Genomic DNA, 18,659 nt, shown 5'->3' on the forward strand with positions numbered 1-18,659 from the left:
TACTGAGTGTAGCAGCAGGATGACAAGCACTGAACCATGATGGAAAAGGAGACAATATGAAGTCGAAGTAGTCACTCAGATCATTTAGATGGCCTCTAAAGTGATGTGGGAATGAGTTTTCTCAGCATGTACTGCAGCACACTCCTGTTAGAGCACAAAAGATTGAAGTCTTAAAACTGCACTCACACAGCTTTCTTAGTTTCACTCTCACCCTCCTCTTGCTTTCCCATTCTCACTCTGTTTACCATCGTCTTTTCCATTGTGAAACTATGGTAATTGCCGTCTTCAAAATGGGGTTTACAGCGAGATCTTCTTCAACTCTCAAATGGTCATCGTCTTTCTTTGGACTTAAATCTATCTCAGAACCAGTCACACAGCCAGAATTCAGTCATTTTGTATTCCAATATCCCTCTGTGTTCGTGTCAGGATAACAATGTCTGCTGAATGCCAATGAGAGACATGTCTCCAGCTCTGTTTGGTGCATTTCAAAGGATGAAAGATTATTTATTTGCATAATATTTGTTTAAAAAAAATAATAAAAATTACCCTCCACTGTTTTTAGGTTTTATTAGTTCAGATGCAGAATTAATTTGATTCATTTCGTACAGTTACATTCATCTACATAAATCATGTTAGTGATTGTAATGAACTTAATTATTGTAGCAACAAAATATTTACACATAAAAACACTGAGTGTCACCACAAGCTCCTTGTGCTCTGACTGAGGAGCATTTTAATGGTGCACTTTACTGTATACTCAAATATGATTTCCTTACAATGAAATATGTCCATAATGGCCTTCAGGGTGATGATTTTAGGGTAATAATATGGCTGTCTCTGTTCAGATGTCTTTTAAATAAACAGTGCTGTTGTACTTTTGTGTTCAGGTTAGTGATGGTATTTTCTGTAAGAATACAGAGACAAGGCAAGCTTAAGGCTGATGAGGTGTAAATGAGGATTGAAAGAGGGAAATTCAGTAGTTATACCTATTGTTACAGTGTAATGAGAACACAGCAGGAGCTCTGGAGCCTCGACTAATAGCTCTAGGCTTACAGTATGGAGCACTGTGTAAGAATGTGAGGAAGACTCCAACAGTGATGCATGAACAGTGAAAATGAATGATGCAGCTACACACAGAGGGTGAACCTTAAATAGTCTCTTTAAAGTTCCTCATAGTTTGGTGCCTTTTTTTTGGCTTTTTCTCTTCAGTAGAATAATGAAGAATTAATTCGGAACATGCCGGTAGGTACACTTATATTTGAAGGTGCTGTTTGCTAATCATTTGTGCAGGTATGTTATTAAATTTGACAATTTCAGTGCCAAAGAAAGATCACAAACAAAAAAATAGCCAGTATTTCTCCCATTTCTGAGCTCTGCTAAAAGACTTTGTGTCAGACTTTTGGAAAAGCCTAAGTTACTCCTTTGCTGTGATACACAGGATGCTAAAAAGTCATGAATAATTGGAGAACCTAACTAAATACATTTGGAAAAGTAAAGATCAGAGGTAGGATTCAAACCTGCAACTTAATTTACAGACCAGAAATAGTGGAACATACCACAACTTTTGTGTTCACTGGAAAACTAAGTCCAACAGGAAAATGAGCAATTTTCCTGCTCATTAGTATGACTCCAGGCTTCTCAGACATAGTGCAAGAAAAATTAAGTAAGGAAATGTGAAATGGAAAGCCAGCTTCTTGCTGGAAAGAGGAGGTGGGGGGGGACAAAGATAAATCAGAATTAAGCTCCTGGTGAGGTTCTGAAAAGCACTTTTTTTGTTATGAGCGTAGACACAAATGCACGCAGCAGGGCAGGCCTGATATGGCTACTTTAAGACTTTGCTGCATGGAGCCTTTTAATTAAAATCCTTTTAATTAAATTGTCCTTGGCAGTCATGCTGCCATATCATTGTTTGGCACTGCTGTTTGTCTCCCCTGCCTGTTACTTTTAAATATTACAGATGAACAATGGTACAAAGCGTTTGAATTGTCACTTTTATACTGCACAATATTTTGAATTTGACTCTTTGTTTTGTTTTGTTTCTTTTTTATTATTATTATTGTTGTTATTACGATTTTCCCTTTTGTACAAACTACTATGGAGACCAAAAACTGGACAACACACAAATTGTCTGTCACTTGGAGACCAAGGTGAACTCTAATAATCTGTAGAGGAGCATTAAAAAGAAACTTACTATAACTCTTCCTAGTTGCACTTGTCACATTAGGGTTTTATTTCATCTTGGTAAATTGCTATTCTTGCGTTCTCTTCTGTTTCTACTCAGAACCAGTTTGGCTGCCAGGACCCCAGCTTCAGCATGGAGGACATGCTGGCCACCCTCCCCAGAGTGGTCTCCGTTCCCCCTGTGTCTGTCGGCTGCCTCCCTCCACAGGACCTGGCCTCAGGGGGGCAGATCGGTGGTGGATTTGGTCGCGGCGGTCAGGACGACCCTCGCTGCAATGGCACCCTGAGGAAGCAGGCTTCTCCAAGGTCAAGCACCCTCGGACCTGGTTCGACTCTCACCGCAGGACAAGGTAAAGCAGAATGTTGTCCAAAATGAGCAGCCATGGCGTTCATTTTTGTTGGGCCACACTGCAAGATGTTTTGGGTCCGTCATCCCAGTGACGTTTTAGCAAGCATCCAAGCACAGAGAGCACATACATACACACATGTAACCATGAAGGACTAGAATTCTGGCTGTGATTTATATCGTAGTTTTGGCTGCCTACACTGTTTACCTGAACTGAACATTAGCTGAACTTATTGAACATTAACAAATTCCAGATGAATGTCCCCTTCATTTAGTTTTTGTCGCTTGAAACATCAGATATGCAGCTGGAAAACTTTTTCTGTGAGGATGGCGGAAATTAAATCAACCTGGATTTTTTAGCTTTTATTACTGGACCTAAATGTACCACAGGTATCCCTGCTGACAACAACATAAGCAACATAAATGACCAAACGTGATGTTGTTCAGTGTTACTGCAACACACAGATATACAAGTTGGGAAACTGGGAACAGTGGAGCGTTTTGTGCTCCAGAACATGTGAAATCTGATTGTGACACAGGGCTTAGTAATAGCAGCAGGAGGTAGTTCATCTTTCTACTACAGAGCAACACATTTTATACCTACTGTCAAAATTTGTTTGGGTGGGTAAAGTGAATTTTTGAAATGCATGTACATGTACTGCTCTTACTGTGCACTTACAGCAGTGGGGTTGATACACAGAAGTAAAATGGAAGGCTAAGAGCGTATCATACTTCAAGCACTCACACTGATCCATTTATAGTTAGCAGATGAACAATTACATTAAAGTGCATCATAGGTCAGACTTGTGTATTTGACATTAGCCATAGTCCTGGATGATTATTTAGTCACAAAACAATTAAGATACAGCCCACAATAATGACTTGCATTAAGAAAATGATAAAAGTTGCATCAAGCATCTTTTCATTCACAAACGTAAAGTTTTTTATACAATCATACTTTCAATTTCTGTCCTGCTTCCTTTTTTCTTCTCAAGGTGGAGGGGAAGACAGTAGTGGACAACGCTACAGTGCAGATCCAACAGGTCTTTTAGCCGAGCGAGGAGCTAAAGCAGACAAAGACCAGGACGGCTACATGACTGCCATGAGAGACAAGAACTCAGGTTATTTTGACAGTTTTGAGAACTACTGTGCCATACTGTACTCTACCCATAAAGCTAGAACATATGTGGCTGGAGTGACAGTTTGTATTGTCTCAGTGGTAAATAGCTATGTTTCTATGAAACTTTCATCTAAAGCGCTGTATTAATTTTCTTCATGCTGTAATTGTGAAGGCTTTTTAAACATCTAGTAAGCATTTGTGCTTACAGCACTCAACAAAAGAGATGAAAAGATCTTAGCTAATCTTACCATCCCTGTTTTTATCTCCAGATTATCTCAACCCTGTAGAGGAAAACCCCTTCGTCACACGTCGTAGGAACGGTGACGCCCACACAGTGATTGATGGAGCGAGCTGCCACACCCTGCATGTGGCTGGAGCTGCTGCTGCCCCCAAAAGCCAGTCGACTCACGGTGACGATGAGTATATCAATGAGCCACTGTATCTGAATACCTTCCTTAACCCCGGGGACAAGAATGGATTGGCTGGCGCAGTCTCCATCTCTGGCCCTGGGTCCTCTGCTGCACAATCAGTACTGCAGACAGTGAACCCATCAACATCAAGCCACACTGTTTCCTCCACTGGATATGTGGTGCCCCCTGGTCACCTCCCCCACCCGTCGTATCCATCACACACCCTGCATCCAGGGCATTCAGGACACGCTCTGCACTCAGGCATCACCAGCAGCACCATCATGTTTGATAAGAAAGGCAAGAAAGCCACATTTGACAATCCTGAATACTGGCAGCACAGTCTCCCTCCCAAGTCCTCACTGCACAACCCTGAGTACCTGCAGGACTGCAGCACACGCTTTTTCTACCGGCAGAATGGACGCATTCGCCCTGCTGTGGCCGAAAACCAGGAATACTTGTCTGAGGCTGCTATGAAAGCTGGCAATGTTTTGCCGCCCCCTCCATACAGACAGAGGAACACTGTGGTGTAGTGACCCACCTGTAGCACATTGGAGGGATGAATAGAGGGATATGGGTGGAGGTGAATGGACATGAAACAGTCCTCTCTTTTCCCTGCAGTACTTCTCAACGTGGGTTCTCCTTGCACCTCCCCTGAACAGTTCTCTTTGTCATGTCTGATTGCAAACCTTGTATTTCCACTCTAAGGTTCTGTCTTTTCATGACAGATCTACAATAACAGTCACTGACAGCCTCATTTGACATTCAAACCATCTTAATTAACTTCATCCTCGGTCATGACCCTTAAAGCAAGTAGAGATATCTCTTTTAGGTCGGTTCTGAACTGGAGAAAACTGTCCTGCCATCTTTAGCACCAGGAAGGCATTTAAACAACACAATCAAGGATTGAAGGGAGGCGTTTAGTAGGAAAGGCAGGAGAAATAAACTGAGGTTAGCCCAAAGAGGATTATTTTCATGACCGCACATGCTTTGCTTTATACGCCCATGAATCACTGTTCACCATTTCCTTTAAGAACATTTTCCACTCAGCTAGATGTGCATGTTGTGACGTTCGCGAATTGCTGTTGCTCGGGTGCAGTCTAACACGTGACACATGCACATGGAGTCGTGTCGTGTCTTACCAGCAAACCTGCAGTCATGCTGAAAAGCCCAGATGTGGCTCGCGTGTCTGCCCACACAGTTCCGCACCAGTAATGGAATTCAAGCATTTATCACGCAAAGCTCATATCATACCTGAAACATGTTAACATTTCTGCAGGCTTGACACACCAATAATAACCATACATTAATTCATACGTAAATACACACACCGACAGATAAGCCTGCTGCCACTTGAAAAATATTCTGGAGGAGGAGCTCAGTTGGCCTTGTGCTGGAAGACAGAGTGTGCTGATAATGGCAGTCAGTGGTGCAGCACTGAAAAAGGGTCAGCATGGAAAGTAAATGTCACCGCAGCTGTGATATCGCCCAGTACCTGGTTGAAAGCATTCGAGAGATTATTGGCATGGCTAGGTTTGGATTTAGAAGGTTGATCGCTCAAAAGATGACCCTTTAATTCCCACATTAGTTTTCTGTCCTGTTCCCCTTCTGCACCAATCCAGTCCGAAGAGCCAGCAAGCCAGGCTAGTTCAATATTCCCTTCATGAGAGTGTTGTGAGCAGCATTGTGACCGACATAACCCATGGCAACTGCAGTACAAGAAATAATGGTTCAGTGGACCTAGTGCCTGTGAACAGACGATTCTTTGAACAGGGCGAGGAACGTGATTTTGGAGAACAATTGAACAAAATTGGTAATATAGGATTTTAGACTATTTATCAAAGCATAGTTTTTGTTCCTTCTTTTTATTCATCAGGGATCTGTTTACTTTGTCACTTTGTCTTATAATGTATTTTACTAATAACGGATGGGATGAACAGCACAGACACCCAGCCATGAAAGAGCACTGCGGAGAGGGCAAAGAGGCTAAGTCTGCAGAGCTGTAAATAAGCCAATTACATGTCATTACCAGAAAGTCACGAACCTGGAAAAAGGCTCCGTGGACTAAGCTGTGTCTCGACAGATGTTAAAGTACATCAAAGACAAGTTTGCACCTCTCTGTGTTCATGCTGTTGTATATCATAAAAACAGGAAATTGACCACATAGTCACAGTTTGCTCTGTCTCTTAGGGTTATGCTGGTTCAGGTGGAGGGACTGTCAGAACTCTCTAAAGAGACCTCCTCTGTGTTTTTACCATGGAAATGGGACACTTGCTTTTGTACTGGTGTTTGACATTAATGGTGAGACATTATAAGTTATCACTGAATCTACTGATGGCTAGCTTTCTGTACTCATACAATACTGCCAGATGTCACATTAAACTCTGATGGAGACCACTAGCATCTGTCGTCAAATGACTTTGAAGCCTAATTTAGGCAGGGGTTGATAATTTAATGGCACTTAATGCTCTGGCACAGCCAAATGACTTTGCTGTTATTCTCGCTCTAAGCGACAGTTCATGCATCTTTTTCCATCATGTTGCAACTATAATTTACAGTGAGACAACACATGAGTTTTATTGGCATTGTATGAACAAAGAAGCATCGCAACTATGGGGTTGGGTGACGCACAATGATATTTAATATCAGGAAATTTGTCAAATTTTCCTTTTTTTACCCAAGTAGCTATCATTGGTTTACTTGACTATTATAGGCAATATTTCACCTGCTTCATTTTATCAATGGAATGTTGAGTATTTTTCAAATATTTATTTAATTATATTAAAGGGGTACTCCAATGATTTAATTTTGCACTTTTATAATGCTGGGGAATGCAAAAGAGGCATTTTACAAAAAGAAAGGCCAAGCTCACAGTATCTGAGTATCTTCAACAAAGATATCAAGAATTTTAGTTTCTCGTATGGTTCAAGCTCCAGAAACACTGGATCTTACATCTCCCATAGTGCAGCTCAATAATATGGTGCTTTACATTCCTTCTCTCTGCTAAATGCTTCGCTCACACCTGACACCTCAGTTATAATGTTGGCATTGTTGTTGTTGGTTTTTTTTTGTTTTTTTTTAACATGGCATACTCGATGGCAACACCTGGGACATTGTTTCAGATTTTTCGAAAGATGTGATAAAACTGTTTTCACATCCTGGATTTTAAAACTTGTCAAGTAAATTTAACTTTGTCTCTGAAATCATTAGCGCACCCTTTTAACCAAAAACAGTGAGTCTTCACGTTATTTAAACTGAGTCTATATACTGTTTAAAAGTATTGCAATAGGACTCACCGTAATAGAAAATTAAATAAAAATAGTTCATCCTAAGTAATAAATGATAATGTCATGATGGAGGCTGTCCAATCCCTGTGCATGTTTCACTGCTGACATACGGACCAGTACACAAACACTGTTACACAACCTTGTGCCTCTATATTAAAGATTCAGATGAGCAGTGCTGATGATTTACTGTTCAAAACACAGATGTTGCCCTGGCACAGTGTTTTCTCCGCCTCTCAGGTTTTATGAGAAATAATAATCATCCAGTTGAGCTCCAGCCGAGGCACAAGTTGCCAAATCATAAAGGGACATCAAACCTATTGAAATAAAAGTATAATGGAAGATAGATTAGTGCCATAATACCACAGTAGATGCACTGATGAAATGTTTAACTCAACAGAAATGTGAATTTTATAGTGAATTTTACTGTGTTAAGTATCACTCTAGCACTGGCTGTGTTCTGTTACTACTCTGATTTACCTGATGTACTAGATCTGCTGTCTTACACTTTCTGAGATTGTGATTGTTCTACTGATTTCAGATTTACTACTTTGGAGTGACACTTAGCTATACATTCTTTGTGTAAATGTGTGCAGTGAAACTGTCCCCTCTATGTTTTTACAGTTCAAAGTCAGTTATGTAAGTCTATTTTTGCCATCACCCATAAGGTATTAGTAGTAGTGCTTGTAGAAAACTGTATGTCTGTATCTAAGAGCAGCAGAGAGTCACCAAAAGGCTTTGAAATGGATCTCTGTGGAAAAATAAAGGCAATCTTGTGGAGGGGAAAAGCTGCTGGTGCTCTCAGCTGGCAACCATCACAAGGGGCTTTTAGCTTTTTGAATGCTAATTCATCCACTTTCCCTTGTTGTTCTGTGGGGAAATCATGTTACCCGACATCTCACCCAGTGCACCAGCTGAGAAACCCTGAACGACAGGCAATAGGTTGTAATCCTGCAGCGAGGTTAAAACTACGGTATTAGCATTCAAGAAATGTTACCCGACCAATGCATCAATGTTAGAAAAGCTACGAGGGGAGAAGGTGCGAGTGCACTGTAACTGGCAGAGGAGACCAGAGTTAATTGCCGTTCTTTCTTTCTCCTCAGAGGTGACTGTAGAATTGTATGTAGCAAACACTGTTCTGCAGCTTAAGCGGTGAAAACTGAAGAGCAGCTATGTGTGGAGTGAATACGACCAAAAAGCTCCAAAATGGGAAAGTGATCAAATGTTACAATGAGTCATAGCTTAATGTGAAAAGATGTGTTCTCTGTGAAGGTAGGTCTCGTAGGCACAGTGCAGTAATTATTTAAAGGAGCACAATAACTCCCTGTCAGTACTGACTGCTCACCCAGTAAATCAGCCTTATGGTAACAGTTTATTGATTTTGCGCATCTACCTTTGGAATTCTTCTTTTGTTTTTTCCTGTGTAAAAAATATGTATCATATGTGCTGTAAATTGACTGTATGTTTTTGTTTTATAGTTGTTTTTGCTCTTCAGGGTCTGATTGTGAGTTTTCGTTGTCTTATGTCATTCCGTAATTAACCTTAAGGGGATTTCTAACTGTGTCACAATTTAGGTGGCTAGATGTTTGTACTTTAGAGAAACTTGGTTGGACATGTGTGTCATTGCCAAATGAAACTAGATTAACAAAGACCAAAACTGGTGTCTTCAGGTGCTCCTCATCAACTCATTACATTTTTTCATTTACATTTTCTCACCAAGCAGTTGTCCTCGGACAACCTGTATTTAAATACCAATGGGTATCTGAGACAGGTTTCCCAATATTTCACTTCACTGTATGATTTGCATGTTTTACCTCAGCACATGATTGGCAACTGGTAGGTTAGACCAGATTAAACATCCAAATAACTTTTGGCCCCTGTCCAGGTTGCCAACAACAATGAACAATAGTGTTTTTGTCAGCTTTACATAATTCACACCTTGCAGCTTTTTCATTGGTTTAGTTAACGTGATAGGATTACATTATGTGACATCATATGAGTTGGTGAGGATTCCCTGATCACCCAGGTTACAAAACTGACTGGTGCACAACTGATTGTGAGATGTTAAAAGCTGCAGTTAGGTCCTCCAAAGCAAAAGCCAGCTGACTTTTTGCCAGTGTGGGACCTTTGAAATGGAACAACCCTCCTCTGTCCTTTAAGACCTATCCGGCCTAGAAATAAGGACTTTGGAGGGTCTAACTCCTGAACTGGGCCAGAGTGACTGTATTTATAGTGTGTGCTCTATTTCTATGCTTTGATTATTCATATCATGAGGACATTTTTCACAGCATTAGTAAATTCAGTCCACCTGTGGTCAAAGTGGTCTCACAGTACCCAAAATACATTCATTACATTTCAGGTAACACAATTAACTAAACTACAAATTGCTTTTTTCAGAACATCATCAAATAAATAGTATTTTTAAAGGAAAACACAAAGCAGCTGATGAACTCGCAACAGTTCTGCCATTGTAATAGGATCAAAATGTGTATGGCTGTCACATTGTGATTTTACACTGATTCATATTTGTATATTCTACAATGCCATGAAAACTGGGGTAGAAGACAAGTGGTTAAGTAAGCACAGTTTACAATGCGATGGTAAAACTGGGAAATGGAATTAATTGTCTTGTGACAAAGACATTCAGATAGTGGGTTGATCAACAGTTTTACCGTTATTAAAAATAATAATTTTAAAAAATGTATAATATTTTTATAGGTGGGAAAAAGGTGGCCAGGTGCATCTGTAAATAGGACAATGATGCTTTTTTCCAGCTGAAGATTTTAGTTTGTTTTTATTATTTCTCCTTGCATCATTGCATTTTTAGTGGTCTGCCGTATCTTAATCTTTTCTTTGGGGAATATCTTTTCTGTATGTATATAAATATATATACAGTATATATATATATTCTGTAAATGTAATTTGAAGAGTGAACTCTGACTTTAAAAATGCTTGCAGGGTCTTCTTGTCACCCCCCACCCCATCATTTCCCCTGTGATTGTGTGATTGTGTTTTCCGCACAACTCGGTGGATTTTGTGTTTCAAACTCTGCTCTTGCTCACTTTGTAGGAGTGAATTTTCCTCTTCTTTTTTGTTTTTTCACTGGGCATATTATACCCACATTACCCTTCATACTTCTCTCAGTATTATCCACCTTCTTAGTTTGTTTTTAAGATTTTGTACACTCTTAAGATGCTGTTGCAATACTAATGAATATTCAATATGACATCCCCCTTTTTTCTGAGTCTTTTCCTAACAAATGTTATTAATCCACAAGTGTCACTTTAAATGCGGAGTTATGAGGACCTATACTATATTTTCTCGTGTATTTTCATTTCCATTTGCACTGAGCTCAGCCATTGTTTACTTTCATCCATTTGGGGCAATAATGATTGAATGGTGTAGCATTATCATGTTGCAGCCCCCAGAGCGACTTGACGATGTTGGTGAAACAAAATGGAAGAGAGTTTGGAAGGGCTGGACTGCTGGTTTGAATCACTGGTATTTGCTTGTGCAGATAGTTAGTAGTTACTACTTCAGCTTCATCGGGACTTCACTCTTTTCAAGAAGTCACAATTTTACAGGAAGCTACTATTTTCACTTCACTGGATCTTTGTAGGACTTTTGCGGAGTTGGGCCTATTTGTCAGCATACCTGATATTAGATGTGAATACTGCCACCAAAATCATCAACTGTTTTCATTGTGGCTATGCAGCAAGTGTGTAGGTAGCAATCAGGCAGGCGTCAAATGATTTTCTAAGAAGCGAAATGGTTTGTTCAAATTACTATCTAAACTGTTAAGAAGAGAAGAAATTTCTGGGGACACAATTTGGCATTTATAAGTACATGTTAGAAACATGTATGCAGGGGAGTGAGCCAAACAGCTGAAGGTTTTTGAGATGTTTTCTGTATGGTTTCCTGATGATAATTACTGCATCTTTGTTTTCAAAAGTCAGAATTTTAGCCAGTATGAACATGAACTACTTAAATGTCTGTCGTAATTTTTGTATATTTATGCCATATTTACAGAATACTGTCTGTTAATTATACATTTACCATTGGAAAATGTACTTGCATTTGATGATTCTGATGGCAATCCTGTCATTTTCCAGCATTTACGTATATTTGTAAGAATGTGGTCAGTTTGGCAAACTCCTCAAAAGTCATTGAATCTCTTCATTGAAGTTTGAAAGAAAGTCTGTTCTATCGTGAAATTAGCATAAACTATATTTTCTTTGTATTGACTCATTAGAATGATCGAGAGCTAAGTTCTATAAGCTTTGTCACAAATTACCAGTTTACGTGTTTCTTTTCACTGGTTAATTGACGCATTTCTCAAGCTACAACAATTAAATACATATTCCCCATGTTTTGTTACATGAATCTGTCAAAACTATATTTTTAATTCAATATGAATAAAGATCAGTCAATATTTAAAGACGGATTGTGATCATTTCAACATAGCTGGAAGTAGAACAGCAACCTCAGTGGGCAAACTCAGATAAAAAGTAAAATCCCTAATATTTTTGGCTTGTTATTAACACTGGATCCCATCACATTATACTGGGGCATACACAGGGGGCATACACCAAATGAACTACCAAATGTAAATCCAGTGGGTTTGTATTTCCCTCAGGATCACCTTTATTCTTAGGTTTTTCCAATTATAATTCCAATTATAGAAAATGGTTGAAAAGATACAAATGGTGAATTTGTACTTTTACATGAATAGCAAGTTAGAACTTTAATGTTCACATTAATCATCTGCTATTTCTCCTAAACTGATTGGCTTTGTGTGGCTGTCTTTACCCCCTTCTAGATGGGATCCAGTGATACTTCCAATTCTGCCCTTATGGTTTGGAGTGCCCTTTGCGCGTCCTTACTTCAAATGTCAGCCCGTTCTCAAGTGGTTCGGCCAGATACAGGGGAGTGTTATGTGGCCTGTAGTCACAGCATGACATCTTCATTTTGCCCATATGAGGCTTCAGACATCTCTCACCATTCAGCATATTATGCCTTTAAGCTAGAAAGAGCAGAGTCACACAGCAACTGCACTCCCATCGCCACAACCTTGATTCCTCAGCTGATTTTTTTTCTGTTGTTGTTGTTTTCTACAATAAAAGCAAATAGCACACACACCCAGACTTGTACACTTGCCAGAAAATCACACAGGAGCACCAATAATAAAGTGTCATTACTTCTGACACTTGCTCATGCATGATAGATGCATCTCTTTTCCAGCTGATGACATTTTATGACATTATCATAGGAAATCCAATAACAAGATCAGCATCTCAGAGCCCTTGTCCCATGCAAAGTCAAATCACTTGCCTTAAGATGGTAATAGAGTGTGATCGAAACAATCTGTCACTGGCTGTCCTCTCGCACTCACACGCCAAACCTCCCGACAAACTATATGGATTTTTACCTGATATGAGCGATGGTCGGCACAGCTGAATGTAAATGATCTTGACTGTCTTTAGGTAAATCAATTGACTAACATTTCTCAACAAATAAAAATGAAGGCTCTGTTTGACAGTGCATCATACTTTAGCACTGCATTTTGCCGTCTACCTGATTCAATGTGCACCTATCTTAATATCTGCTGATGTAAATAATTCCAAAGACAGAGCTTTAAGAAGTGGCAGTGTGCCAGAACTGCAGTTTCGCTTGCTCCAGCGAGAAGTCTGTTTTCCACAGTACGCCACTTGGTGTCACATACTCACTTCTCTGCTGCTTTCTCATACCAGGTTGCTGAACTGATTGTCACAGCAACTAAGCTGCACAACTTTCGACACAGACGGCACATGCTGTGAATGTCTCACCAGAACAGATGGCTACTTTCCAGCGGTTTGCAACAATCACGTCTTATTACCTGATGCAATTGTACAGTGATTTTAAAATTCATAATGAAAGCCCCAAAACTTGTTTTGTGTTGTTTCCGCTGTTTTGGCATCGCTATCTCTTTTTCTCAGAGAGCCGCTGGCGAGGGCGGCTGCCTCTAAATCCCAGCATGTTGGCAGCCTCTGATTGAATGGACTGTACAAAGCCCACTAAGCAGTGTTGCGATCCCCCTTGAGAGCTTTCATTATGGAACAGCATATTGGATTCTCTTCACAGGCTGTCTGTCTCCAGAGGCTACAGTCTCTCCAGGAATGCACGCTTCATACAAGACAACATGTAGATAGCCCGGTAATAAATCCTGCATGATTCTTTGTGAATATGGTTTCTTACAGTGCAGACACATTGAATGGACCCTGATACTGTTACTGCTGGTACTTCACCGCTACAAGTGGTCTCCCAGTGCCAAGAAACATGGGTGCAGGTGCTCAGCTCACACTTTGCAGTGGGACCCAATCACACAGTCAGATTTATTTTCAAAAAAAGTTCTGTGAAAGGAGAATTGTGGATAAAGGTTGACATTTCCCTAAACTTTGTCACAGGTTTGGGTCCATGCAAAGATAACACCACTGCTCTTAAATATTCTCTAAAATGGTGCACTTCAATTCTCTGCCCAAGCAACATTCCACCAAGAAAATGAGAGGTGTTGTCCTGTTCTTTGTATACATTGGCTGCATGATAATATCTGTACTATCATACTAAATAGTATGCCAGCAAATATTTAATATGTCCCAATACATCCATTATCTATACACCACTTAATTCTCATTAGGGTCGCGGGGGGCTGGAGTCTATCCCAGCTGACTTAGAGTGAAGACAGGGGACACCCTAGACAGATTGCAAGTCTATGACAGGGCTACATAGAGACAAACAAGCGCTCTCACATTCACACCTACGGGCAATTTAGAATTATCAATTAACCTCAGCATGTTTTTGAACTGTGGGAGGAAGCCAAATTACCCGGAGAAAACCCATGAACACACAGGGAGAACATGCAAACTCCATGCAATAAGATCCCCGACACAGGCTGGGACGCAAACTAGGGATCTTCTAGCTGCAAGGCAACAGTGCTAACCACCAAACCACTGTACAGCCACTGTCCCAATAGAGAATATGTTAAATATAATATGCCAAGAAGACACGGCTGTCCTTTTATATCAAGTTACATTTTGAAATATGTAATCCAGCATGCTTTTCTGGCCATTCAAACCCACAATGCTCAGTGCAGTTACGCTGCATACATTACAATGTTGCACACCACTATAAACAAACTTGAGCCACCGGCACTGTTCCCTCTAAGCTGCGCGCGTGCGCAATTGCGCACTGCTGACACGGTCTCCGCGCACAGAAAATCTACACTGTGCACACACAAAAAAAATCCAACTTAAATTGAAAATAAAATGAACACGTAACAATTCATTCTGTGCTATTTTTCAGTGTGAGTCAGTGAGTGACCGGTGACTGGCTGCTGCAGCCAATGATGCGATTCACATACGTATTTACCATAGACTGTATATAATGGTATTTACGCAGCTAATCAAGGTCAGGCATCCATATGTGCAGCCACCATTGTTCTCATAGATATGAATCAGTTGATAGGACACGCCCCTTTGAGCTGTTTGCTATGGCGAGGCTAAGCTAGTGGGGGCAAAGTTTCAGTGCATTCCGTTGATGTCGACGGCGTGAAAATGGAAACAAGTATGCCGTCTCACTGTGCTGCATACAATTACACACTACGTTGTACGATTGAGACAAGGAAACTTGGAATGACTTTTCATAGGTAAGATTAGTTTTTGGCTCTTTTTTCATTATGAAATCTTGTTGAGAGCTTCCAGTCTATGAGAGCTAACTAATTAGCCACTAGCAAAACACTAAGGTGAGCTAGCGGCTTGACAAGCAAATACCAGACAATTAATAGTAGCTGTAGTATAGTTGTACAAGCAGTAGTAGTATAAAATAGCTGTTAGAGTCATAGAAGTAGTATCAGCATTTGTAATAATATTACAAGTTGTAGTAGCAGTGCCAGTATCAGCAGCAGTAGTTAGTGTAGTACCACTACTACTAGTAGTAGTCACATTGCTATTACTACCACCAATACTACCAAGAGCAGTTATAAAGCCTAACTCATATATATCCAGATTACCATCTATGTTCTTCCTCCAAACCCATTTTATGATTGGGATTACAGGCAGTTCTTTAGGACTGCTCTCAAATAATTGAAATGTTACTAAACAAGGTTATACTTATCAAATTAAATAGCTCTGGTCTCCAGTATATTGGCGAATTCGGTTCTTTGTACTTAATTATTTAGCATGATTTCTTTTTTAATACGTTGTGTAAAGACTTAATTACTTCTCTGTCTACTTTTCTTACTCCATGTAGGTTTCCCAGAGACTATGGGTTGAGGAGGAATTGGAAGTTTGTCGGCTTAGACCTGGTGTCATTCCATCTGTGTTAAACTTCCCGGCTCATCTTGGAAGAGTATGTGCCAGAAAGACCATGACCAAGCAGCCTTGAGATCTTAGGCAGCGTCTCCCTCAGGTGGGTGTCGACGGTGTTCACGGTCAGGTCTGTGGTAATCCCGTCAAAAAACAAAACAAAAAAATTTAGATTATAAATCAACATGTAACCAAAGCACTCTGTGTATAACGCCATAGTATAGGATGGAGTTCAGAAAATGTCAAAGTATAGTATACTTTACTCAAGAATAACATAGTATGGCCTGTAGTTCATAGTACAGCATGTTGGCAAGAAAAACCCATAGATTATTATGTGGTTCAAAAAGCGCAAAATGATAGAATGTTGCCTAAAATTGTCATGTATGATATGTGGTTCAAAAAATGTCATAGTGCAATATATTGTCAAAATAGTGTGTTATTCAAGAAAACATCAGAGTATAATATGTCATCTAAAAAATGCCATAGAATAATATTTCATTGCACAAGTAAAAGTATAGTAGGTTTTAAAACTGTTCAAATTCTTATATGTTGCTAAAAAACAAAAAAAAAACTAAAACAAAAAAAAAGGTCAGTAATATATCAATTAAAAAAGCCTATAGTATAGCGTGTCGCCCAACAAACATCATAGTACAGCATGTCGCTCTAAAAACGTCACAGTATAGCCTTTAGTCCACAGGTGTCAGTAGGTGAGGAGCAACAAAAAAACAGTCCAAACGCCGGTTTCCAGAGGGTTAGACAAGAATTTATTTGAAAGAGTAAGTTTAAAACAACACAACATGTGAGGGGGTTAAAAACAGATGGGTGTTAGTAAAATAAAAATAAATAAACAGAACTAAAAGTGAACTTCATGTTGACATTGATGGGCATTCCAACCAGGAACAAAGTAAAAGATAATCAGTACGAAGAAAACTCTTCCTGTTCACCTCTTAAAACCCAAAAACACACCGCAGTAGCACCCTAAACTAAAACTACAAATGGGTTTCCTGTTTTCCTTTCTGAACAATTCAAAGGTCCCTCTCTATCTCCCCACACATCCACCAACCACTGGAACACATCTCCAAAGTTCTGCCGGGCCAGCTCAGCTTCCCCTCAGAAGAAGTTCCACCAGATGAAGGAGCCTTTTGAGAGGCAGCTGGCATCGTGATTGGACTGTACTTTGGTCTGTTCCAATCCAGCTTCAGCTCCAGAGACGGCAGGCGGGACGAGTCAACGGAGGCCGGGTGGATGAAGGCATGCAGCTGAGTACAATCCAGAAAACAACAGAGGAGGAGTGCAGCGGCCCAGAGCCAGAACAAACAGTAGCATCGTATGTCTCTTAGAAAACATCATAGTATAGCCTTTGGTATGAAAAAACGCCATCATATACATCCTATATTGTACAAATAACAAGTCAAAGGAAAGAGACATCAACTGTAGAATTGTAGTAATTGTGGGCTGACTGATTTACTGATTATCAGTATTTTATTTTTTACTGATTTACGGTAATAAATACATTTAAAAATGGTGCTACTTTGGCTGTGAACCTTTATCTACCTGTGGTCGCTCTGTCTTCTGGAGTGATTTGATTGGTTATACGTCACAAATAAAACTCCTTTAACATCTGTAAACAAAACAAAAACGTATCAATAAAGTTTTCTGTTAGCGTTAACTCCAAGATTTTAAATACTTTGAATTACTGCAAATGAATATCTACTCCAAATGTGTCACTAATAATCATTATCAGCCTTAAAAACCCACAAAACACCCCTCTATACTCGACCACACTTAGTACAGTCTGGTTCCCCCTTCTATCAATCTGCTTGGAATCGTCCACTTCCTGTTTGTCAAAGTGGCCTTCTACCTGGACAGGTTTTGTTGGAGTTCATGCAACAAACATTTTGGGTAACTGCACTTTAATATGGATGGATGACACTGAATTAGAGTCTGTTTTAATGAGACTGAGTTAAGATGGGGGTTAGTAGCTCTGTCGTTAAATAGGACATTATTTCTCAGAATTAACAGAGAAAAGTCTGAAATGTTTGCTAGGTTAGCGTCCCACATCAGCTAAAGCTAACTCTCTCCAACTTCTGGATCTCTTGAATTACTTGTTGTTAAAATATCTTGCTATAGGTGCTGAAGCTCAGAAAGTCTGAGATGTTTGTTCAAAATAAGCTCATTCTCAAGTCTGATCTGAACTGTCCTCTTTTGTTTGAACTTTCCCTAAATTTAGGAGTTAATGACAGAGCAGCACATCCAGACTCAGTCTCATTTATGTAGAGATTAAACTTCAGTGTCATTCATTGATGTTAAAGTGCAGTTTTTCAAATGTTTGTTGCACATGCTCCCGACCAAACCAGTCCAGGTGGAAGACGATGTGAAGAGAAAGCTCCAGAGGATGAATATCACACATTTACGTTGGAAAGAAATGTCCTTTAATTAGACATTGTCATGCAAAAGTTGGATTTCCCTTTAATGATGTTCAAATCTTTATTGAGTGTTTTGTTGATGTTGGTTTCTAAATGTTTTTTGACACTCGGCCCCAAAGATTAAACCTTCTACGGCTCACAATCTGCAACAATTCACACATTATCAACTATCTTTCTGACTAAACTAAGATAAAAAGTGAAAAACTGCCTGATTCCTGCATCATGAATGTAAATCTTTTTTGTTTTTATGACAGTAAACTGAATATATTTGGGCTTGACATTTTATAAACCAAAACAAGAAATGAATTACTGGAGAAAATGACAGATTAATGGACAAAAAAAATGTGTTTTCTAACATATATGGCTGAATTACTCAAACATTACAAGATACATACAATATTAATTCAATTTTATTTATGCAACGCCAATTACAGGTCAAATTGTCTCACACTTTATTTTTATATTTTTTTGTCATATTTAAAATATGACAAAGTAAGAAATTTAAACCTCTTGACTAATCAATTTATTATTTAGTTTTTAAGAGACTAATTGACAA

At 39.5% G+C, this 18,659-nt stretch overlaps 1 protein-coding gene and 1 long non-coding RNA gene across 4 annotated transcripts in view; both read left to right on the forward strand.

Annotated features, from left to right (window-relative positions):
- Positions 1-11,776, forward strand: part of LOC111574054 (receptor tyrosine-protein kinase erbB-4-like) — a 316,603-nt gene extending 304,827 nt beyond the window's left edge. For all 3 annotated transcript variants that reach the window (XM_055015213.1, XM_055015214.1, XM_055015215.1), the window contains 3 exons: positions 2,282-2,531; positions 3,523-3,648; positions 3,917-11,776. In XM_055015213.1, coding sequence (XP_054871188.1) covers positions 2,282-2,531; positions 3,523-3,648; positions 3,917-4,587 — 1,047 coding nt within the window. In that variant the 3' untranslated portion in view covers positions 4,588-11,776. The remainder of the gene's footprint in view (positions 1-2,281; positions 2,532-3,522; positions 3,649-3,916) is intronic.
- A 3,119-nt stretch (positions 11,777-14,895) lies between these two features.
- Positions 14,896-17,204, forward strand: LOC129350058 (uncharacterized). The gene is made up of 2 exons (XR_008603274.1): positions 14,896-15,780; positions 16,709-17,204. It is a non-coding gene; the product is annotated as an uncharacterized LOC129350058 (long non-coding RNA).
- Positions 17,205-18,659: the final 1,455 nt, after the last annotated feature.

This window comes from Amphiprion ocellaris, chromosome 11 (genome assembly GCF_022539595.1).
Source record: "Amphiprion ocellaris isolate individual 3 ecotype Okinawa chromosome 11, ASM2253959v1, whole genome shotgun sequence".
NCBI lineage: Eukaryota > Metazoa > Chordata > Actinopteri > Pomacentridae > Amphiprion > Amphiprion ocellaris.